The sequence below is a fragment of the Physeter macrocephalus genome, chromosome 7 (genome assembly GCF_002837175.3).
Source record: "Physeter macrocephalus isolate SW-GA chromosome 7, ASM283717v5, whole genome shotgun sequence".
Lineage (NCBI taxonomy): Eukaryota > Metazoa > Chordata > Mammalia > Artiodactyla > Physeteridae > Physeter > Physeter macrocephalus.
Genome location: NC_041220.1, coordinates 51,689,807 through 51,712,245, shown reverse-complemented (window position 1 = coordinate 51,712,245; position 22,439 = coordinate 51,689,807). Strand labels below are relative to the sequence as shown.

General features: G+C 43.8%; 1 protein-coding gene across 5 annotated transcripts in view; it reads right to left on the bottom strand.

Annotated features, from left to right (window-relative positions):
* Window positions 1-22,439, bottom strand: part of LNX1 (ligand of numb-protein X 1) — a 207,855-nt gene that overhangs the window by 35,956 nt on the left and 149,460 nt on the right. For all 5 annotated transcript variants that reach the window (XM_028491833.2, XM_028491835.2, XM_028491834.2 and 2 more), the window contains 4 exons: window positions 16,245-16,483; window positions 15,591-15,743; window positions 9,559-9,761; window positions 6,416-6,787 (listed from right to left, as the gene is read on the bottom strand). In XM_028491833.2, coding sequence (XP_028347634.1) covers window positions 6,416-6,787; window positions 9,559-9,761; window positions 15,591-15,743; window positions 16,245-16,483 — 967 coding nt within the window. The remainder of the gene's footprint in view (window positions 1-6,415; window positions 6,788-9,558; window positions 9,762-15,590; window positions 15,744-16,244; window positions 16,484-22,439) is intronic.

Here is a 22,439-nt window from a genome sequence, read left to right as displayed (position 1 = left end):
AGTGTCCATCGACAGATGAATGGATAAAGAAGATGTGGCACATATATACAATGGAATATTACTCAGCGATAAAAATAAATGAAACTGAGTTATTTGTCGTGAGGTGGATGGACCTGGAGTCTGTCATACAGAGTGAAGTAAGTCAGAAGGAGAAAAACAAATACTGTATGCTAACACCTATATATGGAATCTAAGAAAAAAAAACGTCATGAAGAGACTAGGGGTAGGACGGGAATAAAACACAGGCCTACTAGAGCATGGACTTGAGGATATGGGGAGGGGGAAGGGTAAGCTGTGACGAAGTGAGAGAGTGGCATGGACATATATATATATACTACCAAACGTAAAATAGGTAGCTAGTGGGGGGTAGCCGCATAGCACAGGGAGATCAGCTAGGTGGTATGTGACCACCTAGAGGGGTGGGATAGGGAGGGTTGGAGGGAGGGAGACGCAAGAGGGAAGAGATACGGGAACATGTGTATATGTATAACTGATTCACTTTGTTGTAAAGCAGAAACTAACACACCATTGTAAAGCAATCATACTCCAATAAAGATGTTAAAAAAATAATAAAAAAAAATTAAAAGTCTGAAGAAGCTGCTCGTCAACTGTTCTTTGGTGAAGTAACTTCTCATTTAAATATTAATTCATGTGAGGGGAAAAAAAAATCACATGGGCCAGTATTAACGAAAACCTATTGTATCACAACCTCTGCAAATGGCTTTGAATTATTTCAACTTCTGCCTCAAGTCTGGGAAGCTGGCTAAGAAAAAAAGGCACAAAAAAGAGATACTCAAATTTGAAATCCATTATTGCTTTCTTCATTTATTAACTGATCCGTAACTGCGGGTAGATGAGAGCATCTCAAAACAGGCATAACTCTCAGCAGAAATCATTCTCATATTGAATATTGGGTAGATATATGTGGAACCTCCCAGGTTTGGGGTGTTGAAATGTCTTTTTCCCCGCTAGGGTCTCAAACCTTTGGCCCATACATCTTTGTTCTATTATTTTAGGTATGACACCAGACAGTTCAACAACTCTCGTAGAGATTCTAGTCATGGTGCTCAAAAAGCTTAAATTGACAAGGGAGAAATATAAAGTTGTACGAAGTTGCTAAATAAGGCAATTGCCCTATAATTGAAGCTTCTGTCTCCATCGGGTTTGTCTCTGAAAGGAGTACGACTCTCCATCTGTCTTACTCTGGAGTCTGGCCCTTAGGGCTGCTGCTGAGTAAGACAAGGTTACGGTTCCACATATGTAGAGCTGGTCAAATTTAAAACAGTTGTGGCTTCTCTGTAATAACTTTTCCCTGAAATAATGTAGAAAAAGGCAGAATGTGTGGGACTGTGGGAGAAAACATGACCAAAAGGACATGTTGTTTGGGAATTTCTTTGTAAGGCAAATATGATTCATGCAGTGGACACACAAGGCCAATGCAGCCAAGGATTGGTTGGAAATTTGAGTCTCAGCTTTTGAAGGGCATTTAGTTTAATCGCCCCAGCTTGGTGTGTGTTACGAGTATCTCATAAATAAAATTCATGCTTGAGATCGCTTAACTGAGTTTGCCCAGCATTCTACTTTTTCCATTTCTTTTCCAACTAGTTTTGCCCAAGCTTTTTTTTTTTTTTTTCTCCCTCCTCTTCCACTGCCTATAAAGTACACTGGCTTTGTTTCGTAAGCAGAAGAATCTTTTAGGAAATTCCACTGTTAGGCAAGATTTTATTTCATAAATTAACTTTCTCAGGGAAAAAATATTTTCCTCTTCTGTTACTAATCTACAAAAGTAGAATGTCATATGTAATCAAGAGTTTTCCAAGTGACATGAGTAAGGGAGTTTTTCTTTCACCTATTGGGAAGGATAGTTGGCAGATGATCTTCAGAATGTGAGCTGCACTGACTGACCTGCAGAGTTGACAAGTGTAACAGGGAAAAAAAATTGATGATCACCCAAGAGTCTGCTTTTTAAGGAGAAAAAAATCATGCTTAGAGTGCAGTTTCTTCACAAAGAAAAAACCAAGGGCTTTTCCTTTTCCATGGATTAATATTTTCATAAACATTGTCTATATCCTGTTCTCACCCACTGGTACATACAGGCTACACCACCTGCTCAATGCTGACTTAATTGTATTTGAGGAGAGGTGGGAATGTATTCCAAGCTCCAAGAGGCCAGGACTGTGTCAGTCTTGTTCACTGTTGTATTACACACCTCTTGGCACTTAGAAGGTGCTCAACCAATAATAACTGAGCAAATTCAAGGCAACAAAAACTAGAGTTCTACCTTGGGGACAAATAATGTAAAAGTGGATTTGGTGCTTGTTCTTCAGTAAATGGTTTGACAAAAAATATCCCTATGAGAAGGAATTAATGTGTGAATTATATATAACTATACATTTTTATAACTTGACTGAACTAATTCATTCAAATATTTATTGAGTGCCTATTACTGCCAGGCATATCTCTAAGTGCTTGAGATATAATACTCTACTGTACTATACTATGCTAGATTGGCAGGTAATAATACCATAATTTGTTGGTAGAAGATAAAGAAGATTAGGGACTTCCCTGGTGGTCCAGTGGTTAAGACTTAGCGCTTCCAATGCAGCGGGCACGGGTTCGATCCCTGGTTGGGGAACTAAGATCTCACAAGCCGCGTGGCATGGCCCCAAAAAAGAAGATCAAGATTAGAGGATACAGAATCGAGAATTGAGGGTGGGAGATGCTACTTCAAGTGGGATTGTCAGCGAAGGTGTCTCTGAGGAGGTGACATTTGAGGAGAGGCCTGAGCGAAGTGTAGGAGTTATACAGACATTTGTAAGAGTCTTTTGATCAGAGGGACAGCAAGAACATCAGCCTTGAGTTGAGAAAGTTCTTAAAAATGTTTGAGGAATAGCAAGAAGGCAGTGTGACTGAGCATGGTTAAACAAGGGGGAGAATACCAGAAATTCTCCCCTTTGCTTAAGATGAGGTTGCAGAGACAACTAAAGACCAGATTAGCATGGCTCTGCAGGCCACTGTAAGGATTTGGAATTTTAATCTGAGTGCCTTGGGAAGCATCAGAGAGCTGAGGGCAAGAAAGCGACATGGTGGAATTGACTCTGTAAAGTGGTCATTCTAACTGCTGAGCAGAGAGAGAGGTGATGGTGGCCTGGCTGATCCAAGCCATGGAGTTGGTGAGAGATGAATTGTAGGCAGGGGATGTGGAAGAGTAAAGATTCTTTTTGGTCCAAGTAACTGAAAAAATGGTGGTGCCATTTCTAGAGATGAGGAAAGACTGAGGGGAAGAGCAGGTTTGGAAAGGGGTGGAGGGGGGAGAAGTCAAGGGTTCACTTTTGGACATTAAATTTGAGAGGCCTTTTAGACAGCCACATGGAGATACCAAGGAGGCAGCTGTCTATGTAAGTGTGGTGTTCAGAGAAGTTGGAGCTGGGCATGTGAACTTGGGAATAGATGGCATAAACTCCAGAAGGGAAATGTCTCTTGTAACTCTGGTTTTGTGCTCGACCTGCTCCACAGGGCATGACCTCAGGCCCCATAGGGCAGATGGACGTCCATCAGGTTAAGAATCACCTTGGAACTGGGGCACCACCCAAAGTCCCAGCTCGGGGACCAAAGCACCCATGTACTTCCTGTCCCAGTGGACGGAGGAAGCAGGGTAAGTCCCCTTGCACCCTCTGCCTCAGGCTTTCCACCTTTAAAATGACAATAATTTCATCCGCTACTTGGTTCTCCTCAAAAAAGAGGGATAAGATACCACACATACGACAGTGAAAAGAGTTGCCAACACCTGGAAGAACTCCATGACTGGAACCCAAGGGTAGGGAGATTTGTTTGTACTGAGAAGATCAAGTCCTTGAGAGTAGGCTCTGTCTTCTGAATGTCATCCTCCATGGAACTTGGTACAAAGGACCAGTCAGCTACTGCTGCTGACTCTCTGTCTATACTTGAAGAATTAATACTTCAGTCACTAAGTGGAAGCTGACATGACGTGACGGATAACTGCAAACGCATCTTAAGACAAGGCCTCTGTTCTTGCCCCTCTCCTATCAGCTCCCCACTGCCTCTAGAGAGATCTTGCTAGAAAATCATGTCACTTCCTTTCTTAAACCCTTCCAATGACACCTCCTGGCCTTGGGGGTAAGGTCTGAGCTCCTTATCATGGCCTGTAAAACTCTACATGATCTGGCCCTTGCCTACCACTCCTGCCTTATCTATTGCTGCTTTTAAAGTGTATACCACTCTCCAGGTGTTAACCATTTCCCTGACTGGCTTTTGGGGAAACAGTCTTTTGTGTTGTGTCTCCTTAGAACGACCCTCCCTGCCTCATGCACCTAGAGAACTTCTACTGATCCATCAAAACCCCAGTTCAAGATCTTCCTCCTCTGTGAAGAATTTCTAGACCCCATCTCAGTTAAAAACAAAAAGACAAGAAAACAAAAAAAAACCACTCTCCTTTGTCTATACCAGCACTACACTTAATTTCACCATTACACACTGTCACACCACACGGCAGTCATCTGGAAAATGTCCACCTCCTCTACTAGACTGTGGACTCCTTTGGGAGACCAGCCTAAGAGGTCATCATCTCCCTGTTCTCTGCACCTAATCCAGGGCTAGGCAAGCAGAAAAACTTAATACATTTTGGCTAAATGAAGTGGATTAAAGGGTTAGAATACAAGAGCCCAGAACAAAGCCTGTCTCTCTGGGAATAAAGCTGGACGCTCAGAGAACATTAGAAAAACTCATGATGAAAAATAAACAACCCAATTAAAAAATGGGCAGAAGATCTAAATAGACATTTCTCCGAAGAAGACATATAGATGGCTAACAGGAACATGAAAACATGTTCAACCTCACTAATTATTAGAGAAATGCAAATCAAAACTACAATGAGGTATCACCTCACATCAGTCAGAATGGCCATCATCAAAAAGTCTACAAATAATAAATGCTGGAGAGGGTGTGGAGAAAAGGGAACCCTCCTATATATACTGTTGGTGGAAATGAAAGTTGGTAAAGCCACTATGGAGAAGAGTATGGAGGTTTCTTAAACTAAACACAGAGTTACCATATGATCCTACAATCCCACTCCTGGGCATATACCTGGAGAGAACTATAATTCAAAAAGATACATGCACCCCAATATTCATTGCAGCACTGTTTACAATAGCCAAGACACAGAAGCAACCTAAATATCCATCGACACAGGAATGGATAAAGAAGAGGTGGTACATATATACAATGCAATATTACTCAGCCATAAAAAAATGAAAAAAAGCCATTTGCAGCCACGTGGATGGATCTAGAGATTATCATACTAAATGAAGTAAGTCAGATGGAGAAAGACAAATATCATGATATTGCTTATATGTGAAATCTAAAAAAACAAGATACAAATAAACTTATTTACAAAACAGAAATCGATCCACAGACATAGAAAATAAACCTATGGTTACCAAAGGGGAAGGTGGGGGAGGGATAAATTAGGCATTTGGGATTGACATATACACACTACTATACATAAAATACATAACCAACAAGGACCTACTGTATAGCACAGGGAACTACACTCAATATTTTGTAATAACCTATAAGGAAAAAGAATCTGAAAAAGAATAAATTATATATGTAAAACGGAATCACTTTGTTGTATACCTGAAACACAACATTGTAAATCAACTATAGTTCAATGAAAAAAAAAAAAAAAAAAAAAAACCAACAACAACAAAAAGAAAAACTCATGGTGACCCAGCCAAAGTCAACAGGATGCATGCTGGGGCTTGGTAACATTGCTCCTGTAAGGAGAGTGAATTAGTTTGCACTAATGTCAGGCTATCGTGAGCTCTATTTGCCTGACTAATGATAATTTGTATGCCTCTCTTATAGGGGGACTTCCTTAGGTTCATATTTGAGTTCCCCTGGGCTTTCGAAGGGGGCTGGACTTAGCCATGGAGACAGGGCTCAGCCTTAGCCAATCCTACAGTGGTTTCTTGTCCACAGGATCCCTGGAGGGCACACGGCACAGCTTCTTACAGGAGTCGGTGCAACCAGATGTCTTGGAAGCGTCCAGAACACATCTGAGTGAGCCCTGGGTCTATGATGATCACACTAGGTACAGGGATGACACAACCCCGCTGACCTTGAGTGATCTTAACCCGGTGAGGTTGCAACACCTCGCCCAACGTGTTTACCTGCAGTCAGACTGGATGACTGGCAACACCAATGGAACGGCCATGACCCCAAGACACACCATTTGCTGGAGTAATATTCCTCCCTGGCCCTCCACCCTCGACTCCTCGAAAGGGAGGCGCTGTATGTCACACGGGGTAGTAACAGGGTAGGTGGGTCAGGGTGATGAGCGTTCCTGATCATGCTGCAATTTCTGACTGGGATCTTTTAATGACCCGTGACCCACCTGAATCAGAAGAGCTGCGCTTTCCGGGCTGCCGTACCGAAGGTCATGTCCATTGATGGCTAACACGCGATCGTTCTCCTCCAGCTGACCGTGTCGGTCTGCCACGCCACCATCCAGAACGTTGGAAATAAACACCCCAGGCTCATCCACCTTGCGCACCAGTTTTATTCCAAGCTGCTCCTCCGGGCTGCTTTTGTTGAGGATCACGTGGAAACTGTCATCCCGGGGCCCATAGGTGTCCAGGGGCTGCCCATCAGTCCTGCTCCGGAATTTCTGCTCCCGCAGCACCGTCAGCCACAGCACCCGGCAGGGCTGCCGCAGGAGGTGCAGGGCATAGCTGTGCCGTACGTTGCCGATGTCCATGCCGTTGACCTAGGGCAAGGGGACCTCAGAATCTGCAGCTAGCGAGCCGTCCGCTCCACCGGCCACAACCCTGCCCCAAAGGCCAAGCCCACAGACTCACTGGGGCCCTTCCTGAAGGACCACTCTGCTCTATCACCTTCTTCTCTGTCCAAATACCCCCAATCTTCCAACAGGACTTGTAACCCGGTTTCCTTGAGTATTAGCTGCACACCTTTTCAACTCTCTCTCAGCAGACACCATCTTTCTTCAGTCTTGTCCTTACACAGGCCCTTGAATTTATATAGTCCTAACCCTCCTTTCTGTTGCTTGCTAAACTTATTTTTCAGCTGAAGGGGGGGGAGGAGAAGGAAGAAAAGTGGGAAAAGGCAAAAGAAGAAAAGAAAATTTCTGATTAATGATTACATTAAACTGCTGTTTAAATCAAACTGAGTTGGCATTTTCTTTCCAAACATCTCCAGATGAATTTTTCTCCCTGGATCACCTGTACTGGAACTTCCAGGCCCCACTACCGTGTGTGTGTGTGTGAGAGAGAGAGAGAGAGAGAGAGAGAGAGAGAGAGAGAGAGAGACAGAGACAGAGATAGAGACAGAAAGAGAGGGAGGGAGGGAGGGAGGGAGGGAGAGAATGTGTGTGTACATGAAAATATTTGTGTGTTGGCAAGTGTGTGAATGTGTGTGTTTGTGTGTGTGTGTCAAGTCTCCAGGTGTTCACCTACAAGGTCTTTTGCCCATGTTCTCAGCAAAGGAGAGAAAAAATACATCTCTACAGTTTCAAACAAACTGATGTGAATGGAAGCTTCTAGGCTTGAATGTGTGTGAGTGTTTGTGTGTGTGTGTGTCAAGTCTCCAGGTGTTCACCTACAAGGTCTTTTGCCCATGTTCTCAGCAAAGGAGAGAAAAAATACATCTCTACAGTTTCAAACAAACTGATGTGAATGGAAGCTTCTAGGCTCTTTTATTGAAAGGCTGGATCACGTCATTTGGCTGCTTAAATGTCCTCCAGCGTGGCCCACTCGTTTGTGCCTCACTAATGATCTTCAGGGCCGATGCTGCATGGGGCTTTCTGGTTTTAATTACTCTAGGCAGGCCCAGCCTGAAGGCTTCAGATCCCAGTGGTCACTGCCTGGGAAGAAAATAATTTCACAGCAGCACTACACTCTGTGCTTAAGGAAGGAGGCCTCACAGAAGAGAAACAACCTTCTTGAATTTCTATGATTTGGTAAGATTTCCTGTACTTGCAGCCAACTGTTAAAAGAATCTTGGAATGAGATTTCACGGGCCTGCCTGCAGCGCGCAATCGCTAGTCCTCTGTTGCGTCTCCAGGGACGGATGGAGGCTCCCTCATGCTCGGACAAGGCTCATCACCTTTGTCCAAGCACAGGTGAGCTCAGAGACCTGGCCCTGCTCTGACACCTTATCCCATGTCTGGTTTTCCCCATCACACCCAGGCCAAAAGAAAGTCAGGGTCGCCTGCTAAATACTCCTGGCAGCTCTTTTGCTTGCAAGTGCCAGTTGAAGGCCACAAGAATCGAAAAGCTTTTCCTTATGCAACCGTCCCAGGCAGCATAGTTTCCACAGAGCTGGGAGGAAGCCATGCAGAGTGTCGCTGATTGCACGGCTGGCTGTCCCTTGAGGTTGACGGGCCCTGCCTCATCATACTCTACCTCGGAGGCCAGCGAGAATATCAGTGTTTCTACAATAACTGCTTTAAGTTCTTTCTCCTCTTTTTCCAAACAATAAGAATTTCTTTGCCAGAGAAACAGCTCACGATGTATCAGGAGCTGGCCCCTCAGCAACCCAGAAGGGATGGGATGAAACTGTCATCTGAGTATCAGACAGGAAATATATGACCACGGCAGGGATTTTTTCTTATCACTTTTGGCACATGTTGGACTTCTGTCTGATAAACAACTCTTCCTTTATCCTTTCTCTTCTTCTGAAAATTCCTCCCTAGCATCCTTCCCCTCAGGCAAGCCTCAGAGGACAGTAATGCCCAACGTGTTCTCTTCCACCACCTGTCTGCCCTGGAATGTCTGTGGGTTGGCAGAATAGCTTAGGGATGTGTGTGTGTGTGTGTGTGTGTGTGTGTGTGAAGGGCCATTAAGCTATAGGAAATTTACTTTAGAGGGGTGTGTGAATGTAAGTGATTAGATAAAATATAAAATGTTCCATTTATCTGCTCTAAAAACAATTTAAGAAGATACAGCCTTCAGTTTTATATTGTTTTATGTTATTGCTACTTAAAGTGGGAGGAAAGGGTGAGAGAGGGAGAGAGAGGAGGGAGGAGGAGAAGGAAGAGAGAAGAATGCAGAGGTAGAGAAAAGGGAGGGGGAAGATAGCAGAAGGAAGAGGAAGGAGGGGAACACAGAGACAAACTGATACAGAGACAGTATTTATACAAAGAGAGAGAAAGAGAGATCAAAAGAACAAGAAAGGGAATTCCCTGGTGGTCTGGTGGTTAGGACTCTGCACTTCCACTGCAGGGGGCACCTGGTCGTGCAACTAAGATCCCGCATGCTGTGTGGCAGGGCCAAAAAAAACCAAAAACAAAACAAGAAGGACAGAAGGGTTAGGGACCTATCTCAGATTACAAATCCTGTATGAAGAGCCATATCAACGTAAGAACTATGGAAAGTGACGGCTCCACATTTATGTTAGTGCTTTACCTATGCGTCCATCCATCCGTCCATCCATCCATCCATCCATCCATCCACCCAATGATTTGCTCTGAAGTGACTTTTGCTAAGACCCTCTTCATGGCTCCACAGCCGTGGTCTCTACCTTTAGGATGATGTCTCCTGGCAGTAGCCGGCCGTCTCTGGCAATCACCCCATCACGATAAATGTGCTGGATAATGATATGGACCAGCGGGGTTTCATTGCCTCCCACAAGCCTAATGGAGAGGCTTTCATTGGGATCCACTCGATTGATCTTGACTCTGGTAATTTCACCATATGGAATCAGGTGATACAACCTTGGAAAGACTAAAATGGACAGAGACAGTATTTATTTAAGACACCCCCCCAATGGACATTTCCAACCACTCCTTTTCTTGCCAGACTTTGGTTCCAGCCAAACTAAACTATTCATCGTTCCTTGTACATGTTTTCCATCTTCCTGCCTCTGTGCCAGCATAAGTTTCTCTGCCTGGAATGTTTTCCATTCTAGGCCTAAACCCAATTTTTCCTTCAAGGCCTGCGTGAAATGATCCCTTCCAATTAAACTCTACCCTGATCTCTTCTCCCTGCTCTCTCTAAACTTCCCATTTCCCATACAGCTTTATTTCTCATGGCACCGAGCCTTCTATTATTATTATTATTATTATTATTATTCATGCCCATTTCTTATACCCACCATTGGACTCTAAGATCCTTGAGGACATAATTTCTGGCTGTTTTGTAGTTCTGTGCACAGATCTCTGTACACAGGAGACTTCAGCCTATGTTTATTGAATGAAGAGGAATGAACGAACAGTCATTATGGTATGGACTGCAGTTGGATCACTTACTAATCAAGGGGCAAAACAGAACGAGCCTGTTCTGCTCTTTTTGATCATTTTGAAGATTTCCTCCTGGGAGGCCCTGCTTTTCAGGCTTAGTGAATCAGTCTTCTCTACCAGACCGTGTTGTCAGTAAAGGGAAGTCAAATGGCCTAATTCATGATCCAGGAAAGAGGCCCAGGCCTAGCTGGTGGCGTCAAGAGGTTCATCCCCGATCTGCTTGTATGGCTGGATTCAGAGCCAAAAGGAGATTCAGAGACCCAGGCTGGTGTTTCCAGACTTTCCCTTTTTACCGAGGGCTCTTTCCCCTTGAAACCTGTCACCGGTCCCCCGCCCCTGCCCGCTGGGTCCACACACAGAAGAGCTTCTCAGGCTGTGCAGTTTGACAGGGACAGTCAGACCTTTGTTTCACAAGGGAGGATGCGTGAGCTCGGAGAGGAGAAGTGACACCACTGGCTGGAGGTGGCAGTTAGGCAGTGGTCCTCAGAGCCAGGTCAGAACCCGGGGCTCCTGATGACGTTCTCTCTCCTGTCACCTTCCTCAGAGTCCCCTGAAGCCAGGGGTCCACAGGGGACTTGGTCTACAGACCCATAGCCAGCAGCAACGACTGGCGCTGTTCTCCACCTCGGCTGGAATAGAAGCCTACGGAGTGGGGGACACCAGGAAATGCCGGCCACGCAACACCTAGTTTGACGGGAGCTGCAGCTCCTCCCCGGTTGCTTGAGGCTCGACTGAGGATGTTGAGAGCGCTGATGCTTTTGTCTCCTGTAGCTGCTGACAGCTGCCTCTGCCCTAAGATTCTCCCTTAATTATATCATCGGGAAAGATCAAAACTGCAGGCCTGGTTCTACATAAAACACTCTATCTTCAAAACCCATGACCTTAATGCATTTTCCCTAATGAACTATGAGGTCATGAACGAGTACTCAGCTCTCTAGGAACAATGCAGCAGGAGTTAAAATTATTTCTAAGTATTGCAGAACATGATAAACAAAGTAATTTAGCGGCCGGAGGAAGCTGGAGACGTTGTAAATGTGGGTCTCTACCCCCCACTGGGAGTTAATTTAATGTAAGCAATCGGGCTTTGCTGTAAGTCTGTGGGCAGCAGCCTTCATCTGTCAGCTCCTGGTGCTAACAGTGATTGGGTGATCGAGTTCAATTAATGTTTAAAGTATCTTGATTACCTTAAGTAGGCTCTATCCACAAGTATTTGTTGGAACAGGTCTGGTGACAAGGAAATGGAAGTTCTTTAAAAAAAAATCATTTTGAGCAAAGAAAGATTTGGAAATTATCATCAAAGCTGCTGGTTTTCTCTCCTCCCCCTCCCTTTCTACTCTTTTTCCCAACGGATTTACAAAAACCACGCTCCCCAATTTAACCAATCAAGGATGTTCGATAGTCTGAAGGGACATACCCAGTCACACTTGGAAATGTTAATTAGAGCTACAATAATGAGACCCTAGTGACCTTCCCTTCCAGAGTTAAAGTAATTTTTAGACTGCCAAACTAGTGCTGGTCTGAAAAGAGACAGTTTACGCGGGCCTCTCACTGTTGGGGCCTCTCCCGTTGCGGAGCACAGGCTCCGGACGCGCAGGCTCAGTGGCCACGGCTCACGGGCCCAGCCGCTCCGCGGCACGTGGGATCTTCCCGGACCGGGGCGCGAACCCGTGTCCCCTGCCTCGGCAGGCGGACTCTCATCCACTGCGCCACCAGGGAAGCCCTACCAAGTGTTTATTATATGCTGGCCATTGAGCTAAGCCATTTGCATGACATTTTGTTGTTTGTTTGTTTAGTCCTCACAGCAACCCTTTGAACTAGATTATTATCATCCCTGTTTTTTTTGGATGATGAAATACTAAAGCTTAGAGAAGTCAAGTAACCTGGCCAGGTCGCCCAGCTGATAAGTAGTGAAGCCAGTCTCTTTACTGATATGAAAAGGATGGATAAACCATGGGCGTTCACCATACTCACCGCGGGTTACTTCCTGAAGCAACGAGATCCTAAGGCCATTTTTAAAAGCTTTGTTGCCTTACAAATCCTGTACCAGCCTCACTGAGTCTTAATACCTCACCCCGTTGTGGAGTAATAGCTTCCTGGAGCACCTGAGGAAATCCATTCTCTCCTACTTGAAGCCCCTGCGCACATAACACAGCTGCCATCTTCATCTTCCTGACGCACAGCTTCCATCCTGCTATAACTCTACGCAAAAGCTTTCAGGTGTGTTCACTGCCCCAAGTCAAGACTCCTAAATGGCATCCAGGATCTTTCTAATCTGGCCTTAACCTCGTCTCCCACTACTTTCCAACACACAGTCAAGATCCCCATATGCCCATCCAGGTCATAACCACCCCTTAAACACGGATTACACTGTCCCGCTGGGAAGTGGTGCTCCTCTCCTGACAGCTGCCATTTTCCTTTACTTATATCTCACCCTTTACGGTATTTTATTTTTTTTAGTCTTGAATGAACTTCTTGGAGCCAGGAGCTGGATTTTATAATCTTTATATAAAAGTACAGAGCTTAACTATATAAACAGCTCATACAACTCAATATCAAAAAAACAAACAACCTGATTAAAAAATGGGCAGAAGTCATGAAAAGGCATTTTTCCAAAGAAGATGTACAAATATGGCCAACAGGCACATGAAAAGATGCTCAACATCGCTAATCACCTCACACCTGTCAGAATGGCCATCATCAAAAAGTTTTCCAATAACAAATGATGGCGAGGATGTGGAGAAAAGGGAACCCTAGTACACCGTTGGCAGGAATGTAAATTGGCACAGCCACTATAGAAAACAATATGGAGGTTTTTCAAATAACTGAAAATAGAACTACCATATCATCCAGTAATACCATTCCTGGGTATATATCCAAAGAAAACAAAAGCATTAATCTGAAAAGATACATGCACCTCAGTGTTCATAGCCGCATTATTTACCAAGATAGGTTGCTTCCATAGCTTGGCTAAGTGTCCATCAACAGATGAATAGATAAAGAAGATGTGGTATGTATACAATGGAATACCACTCAGTCATAAAAAAGAATGAAATTCTGCTGTTTGCAACAATGTAGATGGACCTGGAGGGTATTATGTTAAGTGAAATAAGTCAGACAGAAAAAGACAAATATTGTATGTTATCACTTACATGTGGAATCTAGAAAATAAAAACAAATAGACAAAACAGAAACAGACTCACAGATATAGAGATCAAACTAGTGGTTACCAGTGGGGAGAGGGAAGGGGAGAGGAGCAAAATGGGGTAGGGGATTAAGAGGTACAAACGACTATGTATAAAATAAATAAGCTACGAGGATATATTGCACAGTACAAGGAATATAGCCAATATTTTATAATAACTATAAATGAAGTATAATCTATAAAAATATTGAATCACTATGTGGTACATCTGAAACTAACATAATATTGTAAATCAACTGTACTTCAGTAAAAAAAAAAAAAAAAGTACAGAGCCTAGGCCAATGTCTTACACATAGTAATCTCTTATTTTAAAACTTTCTGCAATAAACATGCAAATCAATCTTATTCAGGTAGGAGAAAACTTTACATGGAATGGAATTAAGGAGCCTTTAATAAGGGGGGAAGACTGGCAGAAAGGAAGTTATAATCCTTTTATTCATCGCAGAAACATTCAGCAAAACTATCATGTGCCAGATATTGTGCTTGGCCTTGAGAACACAAAGACTTAGATAAAGAGCCCCTGCCCCCCCTTGGTACAGTTACAATGAAAGGTGACATTGCTATAACAGAGATACAGGTGCTTTGAGAACACAAAGGAGAGAGGACTGAGGGAGTCAAGGAGGGCTCCCAGGAGGAGGCAAAGCCTATGCTGAGCCTGGAAAGAGGAATTAGGATGCCAGCTGAAGGGGCGTGCGAGTACAGGACGGACAACAACATGGAAGTGAGAGAGACACAGTATTTACAGGACGGCAATAAGTTCAGAGTAGTCAGAGCACGTAGCGTGTGTACAGGGTGAGAGGGGATAAGCAGGGGTCTTATACGACTGCTCGCAAGTTCTCTGAGAACATGATAAAGACGGTGGTTTCGGATTTACCTCCCAACCTCGAAGGAGTGGAGGGTGCTTAATCCAGTGGGTAAACGAGTGGGCTCTGTAGCCAGAGGACCCAAGTTAAAATCCTAGGTCTGCCATTTTCCAGCTGGGTGACTTTGGACTAGTTACCCGATCTCTCGGAGTCTAAGTTTCTTCTGTAAAATGAGAATCCCGATCACTATCCTTAGCACTGTGACCTTTAAATGACTTCGAGCATTACCTGGCACCCAGGAAAGCTCAAAAGAAAAAATTAAGCTACTATTATTACCGCTGTAAAGGTCTAATATTAGATGAAAAGAAAGGACAGGACAGTATTTTCTCAGCTCCATTTATATTGGGGAAAACACATAGGATCTAAGATCCAGAAACTTCCTTTGCATAGATTCTAGAACCACATTAACCTGGATTCCAAGTTTAGAAGGGTAATTTGGGGCAAGCTAAGTAACCTCCTGGTGTCTCAGTTTCCTCATCTGGAAAACACAGATAATAGTAGTAGCTACTTCAAAGAGTTGTTGAAGATTAAGTGAGTTAATGCATGGAAAACACTCAGAACCACCCATCACACAAAGTGGTAATAAGAATAAATACCTACATAGCATTTACTATGTGCCAGGCACTGTTCTAAATGTTCTTCACTTAACTGCATTATTCTTGGGACTTCCCTGGTGGCACAGTGGTTAAGAATCTGCCTGCCGGTGCAGGGGACGCAGGTTCAATCCCTGGTCCGGGAAGATCCCACATGCCGTGGAGCAACTAAGCCCGTGAGCCACAACTACTGAGCCTGCGCTCTAGAGCCCACAAGCCACAACTACTGAGCCTGCATGCCACAACTACTGAAGCCCGTGCACCTAGAGCCTGTGTACCGCAACAGAGTAGCCCTCGTTCTCCACAACTAGAGAAAGCTCACGCGTAGCAACGAAGAAGCAACGCAGACAAAAATAAATAAATAAATAAAAATTGAGGCATAATGCAGTTAAAAAAAAAACTATATTATTCTTTATATGCACTAAGCTAGCACCTGAAGGTAAGGGTTCCAAAACCTTTTCCCTCAATCTATGTAAAAAGAGAACAATAATTTCTGCCTTTGGTTGCTTGTGCAAGAAGTAGGCTAATCAAGGTAAGAAATATTTATGCCCTTGGGAAGAGAGGTGTCATAGAAAGCGGGGGCGGGGGGCGGTCTGATTGTCATCACGCCTGGAGTCGTCATTCTGGAAGCCCAGCCTTACTGGGAGGCCACTTACCGTCAGGGGCAGTGGTGTTTTCAGAATTCTCTCTGCCCCGCTCAGCTTGGTTGACAACTGTACTTCCACTCTTTGTCCTTCGAAGAACACTCAAGGCTCGGTTTATTTTTTTAAAAGATCTGCTTCTGATGGTGGATCGCTCAAAGGGCCGTGCTGAGGACAAGAGAGAAGGGAGGGAGAGTAGCTACGCATTCACAGAAGTCCTCTTTTATGGACACGGCTGGTAAGACATGCACAAGACATCGTGAACGGTGATTACTTCTAGGGGGTGGGATGATAGAATTTGCTTATCTGTATATTCTCAGTTTTCTACAATGCAATACGGATGTTTTATTTAAAATCTGCTTGTTTTTATTTCCTGAGCTGGATGGAATATAACAGCACTTTTCTCGAGCCACCTGGATGGGAAGGTAGGGACACCGAGGGAGTGATGAATCACTAGGTCTCACTTCAACCCCTTTCACCAGGTCAGATTACACACATTTCTAATGATCTCAGGTCCTCGCGGTTTCATTTCACTCTGGAGAACTGGATGTTGGGTTGCTGCCAAAACTACCAGAACGTTTTTCCCTTGAAAAAACGTTTCTATAACTTTCCACAGAGGGCAATCCCAAGGCCAAGGAGCCCATTCCCGCACAACCACACTTGACTCACCCCTTGTTCGGTTGCTCCGGCCAGGGTCCAGGGGGCTGTTTGGCTGACCGTCCTCTGCTGTGGACACGTAGGCAGGGTTGTCTAGGCCAGGCTCGTCTGTCATTAAGGAGATGGCGGCAGCTGCAGAAACCTCTGGGGAGAGTGCTGTTGCTGTGAGGCTGGCACAGCCGTCTGGACAGCCATCCTGAGAGAGCCTCTTCCTGTCTTTGGTGAGGCCATAGTGGGAGGAGCCTTTGCAGCTGCAACAAAACCAGCAGGAGGTCAGAGAAGGCTTTGCACATTGTTCGGGCCTCTTCAAGTACCTGTGCTTGCTACCCTTGGAAACTGACTTGCTCACCCCTGGTTCCTCTCCCTTTTCACACGGACGTAAGTCAATATACACTTGCCAACCAAATGAATGAATGACTTGAAAGAACAATTTTTAAAAGATGTCCACAGCATTCTGTTAAAGCACTCTCTACACTGGCCCCTGGAATGCAAATTACGAGAGCTGTCATGGGGTCTACAAGACTAGGGCTTGAGGCTGGCCTTCTTCAACTATTTGGATGTGGCAATTCCTTCTTGCTGGTGTTTATTTTGACCATGAAAGTCCTTAGTCACCCTCTCAGTCCCTTCTTTTGGGTTTAGCTCCCAAACCACTGACCATAAATACAAAGCTCCTCCCAGATTCCATATTTAACTGTCCATGGAAACAGAAATGCCCTCACTACAAAGCCAAAGGAGTTGGTTCAGCTTCACATTCTCTAGAAGCAGGCTTGCTGGTTTCCAGTCTCTACCTCTGGGCTGGCCTGAGTGGCCAGGACCAGGGGCCGGGGGCTCCCATGTGCTAAAAGTTTTCATGTCTTTTAACATTGGGAAGGTAAAACAACATTCATGGTCTTTAAAAAATAGGTCTATATCCATTGACCTTGCATGTTAAAGAGCAAGCGTAAGGGCCAGGACACCGAGGTTTGAGCCGATCTAAGTCCATATTTTGCTATGGATGTACTTCTATTGTCACTGGGCAAGTCGTCTCAGGTCTTAGGTCGGGATTTGATCAGCAAATGGTGAGGATTTAACTCTTTCATTCACTGTGGTGAGGAAGTGCCGCAGACAGCCAAACCAGCTTCCCAGTGGTTATGAAGGCAAAAATCAAATGGGCGAGTCCCTTTAAGAAGTGGCCATTTGCATACAATGGATGTTAATTTATAAATTATTTTTACCAGCTCATTACAGAAAACCTTATATGGTTGAGCTATTTTAAATAATGCTTTGAGAGCCTGTTTGGAGCGATGCTTATGAATGGAATCAAACAGCAGTCTGCAGTTGATATGCACATGATTTATATGGCCTACAGAACCAGATCTATGGTTTTTGTCTGGATGGGAATCCTTGCTCTGAAATTTACCTAGCTGTGTGATCTGGGACAATTTTGTTAACCTGATTAAACTTTCTAATCTGCACATACATCTTGGGTTGCTGTAAGGCCTGGTTGACATTAAGTCTTGTCAAGAGTTTAGTTCTATATATCTTGCCAGATATATAGAAAATTCTCAACAGATTGTAGCTACTTCCATAATTCAACCATTCTAAGATGCCTGTTTTGTCACATTTTAACTTCTCTGAGATTAGGATGCGTGGGTGATTGATGGGGTCCCACAGCTTCAGTTGCCAAGCTGCAGTCATGACACAAATGCCACTGTCCAAGGAAACATGGTCACAGGTGTCCATCTCATCCCTTCCATTGAGTTGCCTCCACTCTTGGTACTATGCCACTGAGTTTAATTGATCTTCCATGTCTTAGAAAAGATTACATTATGATCAAGCATTGCAATGAAAAGTTACTGTATATATGGAAAGTCTCAAAAACGGAGCAATGGCATGTAAATTTGATATTGGTGGTAAATATTTGTCGTTAGAAGGAGGGCAGAAATTTCTGATTTTCTTGCAAAGAGACCAGCAAATGCTTTATTTGCTTAGCAAGAAAGATACCCCCAAGGAGATGAAAAGTGATGTCATACTTTGTTACTGAGATCATCCAAAAGGACAGGCCTAGTTCATGCCAAACAGTACAACTAGAGGGCAGGAGAGGTCACCATATTTGTCTGAATGGATTTCAAAGTCTGATCTGACCAACCCATGCATTGCAGGGATATCTTTAAAGGTGTTTTGGAATGATTTAACCAGTGGCAGTTTTAAAATTTTCTTGTTAGGGGACTTCCCTGGTGGTACAGTGGATGAGACTCCATGCTCCCAATGCAGGTGGCCCGGGTTTGATCCCTGGTCAGGGAACTAGATCCCACATGCATGCCGCAACTAAGAGTTCACATGCCGCAACTAAGGAGCCCTGGAGCCACAACTAAGGAGCCCTGGAGCCACAACTAAGACCCGGCGCAACCAAACAAATAAGTTAAAAAAAAATTTTTTTTTCTTGTTGGTACATAAAATATGATGCTTCTTATAATCAATGATGATGATTTGATGAAATGTGGTTTTAATATTAGTAGAAAAGGACTCTGATTTTACAACCCTACATTCTTATCTTATAGAAGATGAAACAGGCCCCCGGTTTCTAATGCTAGTTTTTCCCTCACTGAAAGAGTACAAGCTCCCTGCTTGAATTGGTGAGGTTTTACTGTTCTGATTAGCTACTTTGGCTTTGAATTGTTCTGCTTAAAAATAGCAAAGTGGTTGATATGAGAAACTCAAAAATTGGAAGAAACATTGTGTGATGGAAAAAATAAAAGCCAGCATGCATTTGAGCAGCTCCAAAGTCATAAACATACAAGTGGAACACTTCTCTGTAAGCCAGCAGTATCGGGTTAACAAGGCATGGTTAGGAAGTTCCTAGGCTATTTCGTTGGACTGGAAACAGTATTTCTTTTCTTGGGGCAGCAATGCCCTTGACCATGTGCCCTGCCAGAGCAGGAAATGAATTTTCCAATTGGACAAATGGCTGGCAAAGGCACAAGCCATGGCTTTCTGAGGGGACATAGCATATCCCAGTGGAAAAAAAGTAGCATCTTATTCTGCTGCCACATCTGTGAGAAGGGTTAAGGTATTTAAACATCTCTGAATCCCAAGACTATGCCATTAAGAAGACATTTCGGTTTCAAATCCTTGGGGTTCCAAAGACACAGTTTAGTCCAGGAAAGGAAAACCTCATAAAATGACTTAGAAGCCTCCCCTCTGGCCTCGTATCCCAGACATCCTTACAATATCTGGGGAGGGTAGATTTAAACATTCAGACTCATAAACCTTGTATAAAAATGGTCTGCTAAAGAGGCTCATACTTGTGCAGTGTTGCTTGTTTCAGCTTCTTGGCTTAGCTTGAATCTGAGGCACAGGGTGATCTATGAAGGTAGCAGCTTGTACTTACTAATTATCTCTTTTGTGTTGACTAATCCTGGGGCCTCTTGATTTACAGGCACAAGAGAGGGGAGGAGGGGGAAAGAGCTGATTAGCCTTGGCCAGTACAGGAACATATGCTGAACCCTGGGTTGTGTTCAAAGCAAGCAGGATTTATTCTCCCTTTAGTTATCCCTGAGCACTAAGTACTCTCAGGTGGTGATGGGCGACAGCCATGAACTTGAAGGATGCACACAAGGAACATGGAAAACCATTTTTCAACCACTTTGGATATGCCAACTGTTCAAAGCAACTCTGCCGACCAGTTTTGTTAATAACAGAGTTGAGATCCTGAGCTCCTATATCAAAGTGAGTAGAGGCAAATCTGTCTTAATATAAGAATGCTGACACTGGGTGGGTGTGCCATGGAATTTTTGTCTTTTTTGCAAGGATAGGTGGTGGGGGGAGGCGGGAGGGAAGTAAGAAGAGAAAATGACCCTCATTGCAAAAATTCCTGAGTCCATGAGTTCACTACTAATGGGGGTTGACCTGAAGCAGATGGACCCCCAGCATACTTCACAGAGGCTCTGAGGGGCTCAGAGCTCGGCCAACCGGGTGGCACAAGCTAGTTTGCAGGGGAGGGCTCCTTTCGTTTCTTTCCTTTTTTTTTTTTTAAAGATATTTTGATGTAGACCATTTTTTTTTTTTTAAGTCTATTGAATTTGTTACAATATTGCTTCTGTTTTATGTTTTGGTTCTTTGGCGCCAAGGCATGTGGGAGCTTAGCTCCCAGACCAGGGATCGCACCCACAACCCCTGCATTGGAAGGCGAAGTCTTAACCACTGGACCACCATGGAAGTCCCAGGGAGGGCTCCTTTCTGATGACAGAATAAAAGTGGTCCACAACAAACTGAGCCTCAATATACTCATTATAACAGTCTGGGTAACTACACAACCTCCCCTTGAGCCTTCTAACTTCCTTTGCATTCTTTCTTTCTCAGTTCACTTCTGAATTAGGTAAACATTGAGTCTGCTCTCACACCGAGTTCATTAATAGCCCAGTCTGCTCTTACTTGAAACCAGGGCTTGCAAATTCATATGCTAATCAGGCCAGGTGGGGGACTGTGTTGAGCAGTGCTGTTCCATTTCAAGGGTGCAGCAACCTCTACAGACCTTCACTGAGTGTTGCCTCAAGAAGACCAGCCCAAGAGCCATTAATCAAGAAATGAACGTTATCCAGATTGGAAAGGAAAAGTGAAACTGTCACTCTTTGCAATGACACGATATTATATATAGAAATCTTCAAAGACCCCACCAAAAAAACTGTTAGAATAAATGAATTCAGTAAAGTTGCAGGATACAAAATCAATACACAAATACTTGTTGCATTTCGATACACTAACAAAGAACTGTCAGAAAGAGAAATTGAGAAAATAAGCCCGTGTACAACTGCATGAAAAATACCTAGGGATAAATTTGACCAAGAAAGTGAAAGATCTGTACACTGAAAACTATAAGATATTGATGAAAGAAACTGAAGATGACACAAATAAATGGGAAAATATTGTGTGCTCATGGACTGGAAAATATTGTTAAAATGTCCATACTACCCAAAGCAATCTGCAGATTCAATGCAAACCCTATCAAAATTCCAACGGCGTTTTTCAGAGAAATGCAACAAACAATCCTAACATTTGTATAGAACCACAAAAGACCCCAAATAGACAAAGCAATCTTAAAAAAGAAGAACAAAGCTGGATGCATCACGCTCCTTGATTTAAATCTATATTACAAAACCATAGTAATCAAAATAGTATGGTATTGGCAAAAAGCCAGACGTAGATAGATGGAACAGAGTCCAGAAATACACCCACACAAATATGGTTAATTAATTTATGACAAAGGAGTCAAGAATATACAATGGGGAAAGGACAGTCTCTTCAGTAAATGGTGTTGGGAAAACGGGACAGCCACATGCAAAAGAATGAAACTGGACCCCTATCTTACACCATACACAAAAGTTAACTCAAATAGATTAAAGACTTAAATGTATGACCTGAAACCATAAAATTCCTAAAAGAAAAACAGATGGTAAGCTCCTTGATATTGGTCTTATAGATGATTTTTTGAATCTGACACCAAAAGCAAAAAAAGCAAAAATAAACAAATAAACTAAAAAGCTTCTGCACCACAAAGGAAACCATCAACAAAATGAAAAGGCAACTACTGAATGGGAAAAAATATTTGCAAATCATATCTAATAAGAAGTTAATATCCAAAATATATAAAGAACCCACACAGCTCAATAGCAAAAAAATAATACGATTAAAAAAAAGGAATATCTGAATAGACATTTTTCCACAGAAGACACACAGACGGCCAACAGGTACACGAAAAGATGCTCAACATCGCTCTCTAATCAGGGAAACGCAAATCAAAACCACAATGAGGTATCACCTCACACCTGTTAGAATGGCAATTATCAAAGAGACAAGAGGTTACAAGTGTTGGTGAGGATGTGGAGAAAAGGCGAGGATGTTCCTACTGCTGGTAGGAACATAAACTGGTGCAGCCACTATGGAAAATGATATGGAAGTTCCTCAAAAAATTAAAAATAGAACTGCCATATGATCCATCATTTCCACTTGGTATTTATCTGAAGAAATCGAAAATGCTAACTGGATGGGCTTCCCTGGTGGCGCAGTGGTTGCGCGTCCGCCTGCCAGTGCAGGGGGGCCGGGTTCGCGCCCCGGTCTGGGAGGATCCCGCGTGCCGCGGAGCGGCTGGGCCCGTGAGCCATGGCCGCTGGGCCTGCGCGTCCGGAGCCTGTGCTCCGCAACGGGAGAGGCCGCGGCAGTGAGAGGCCC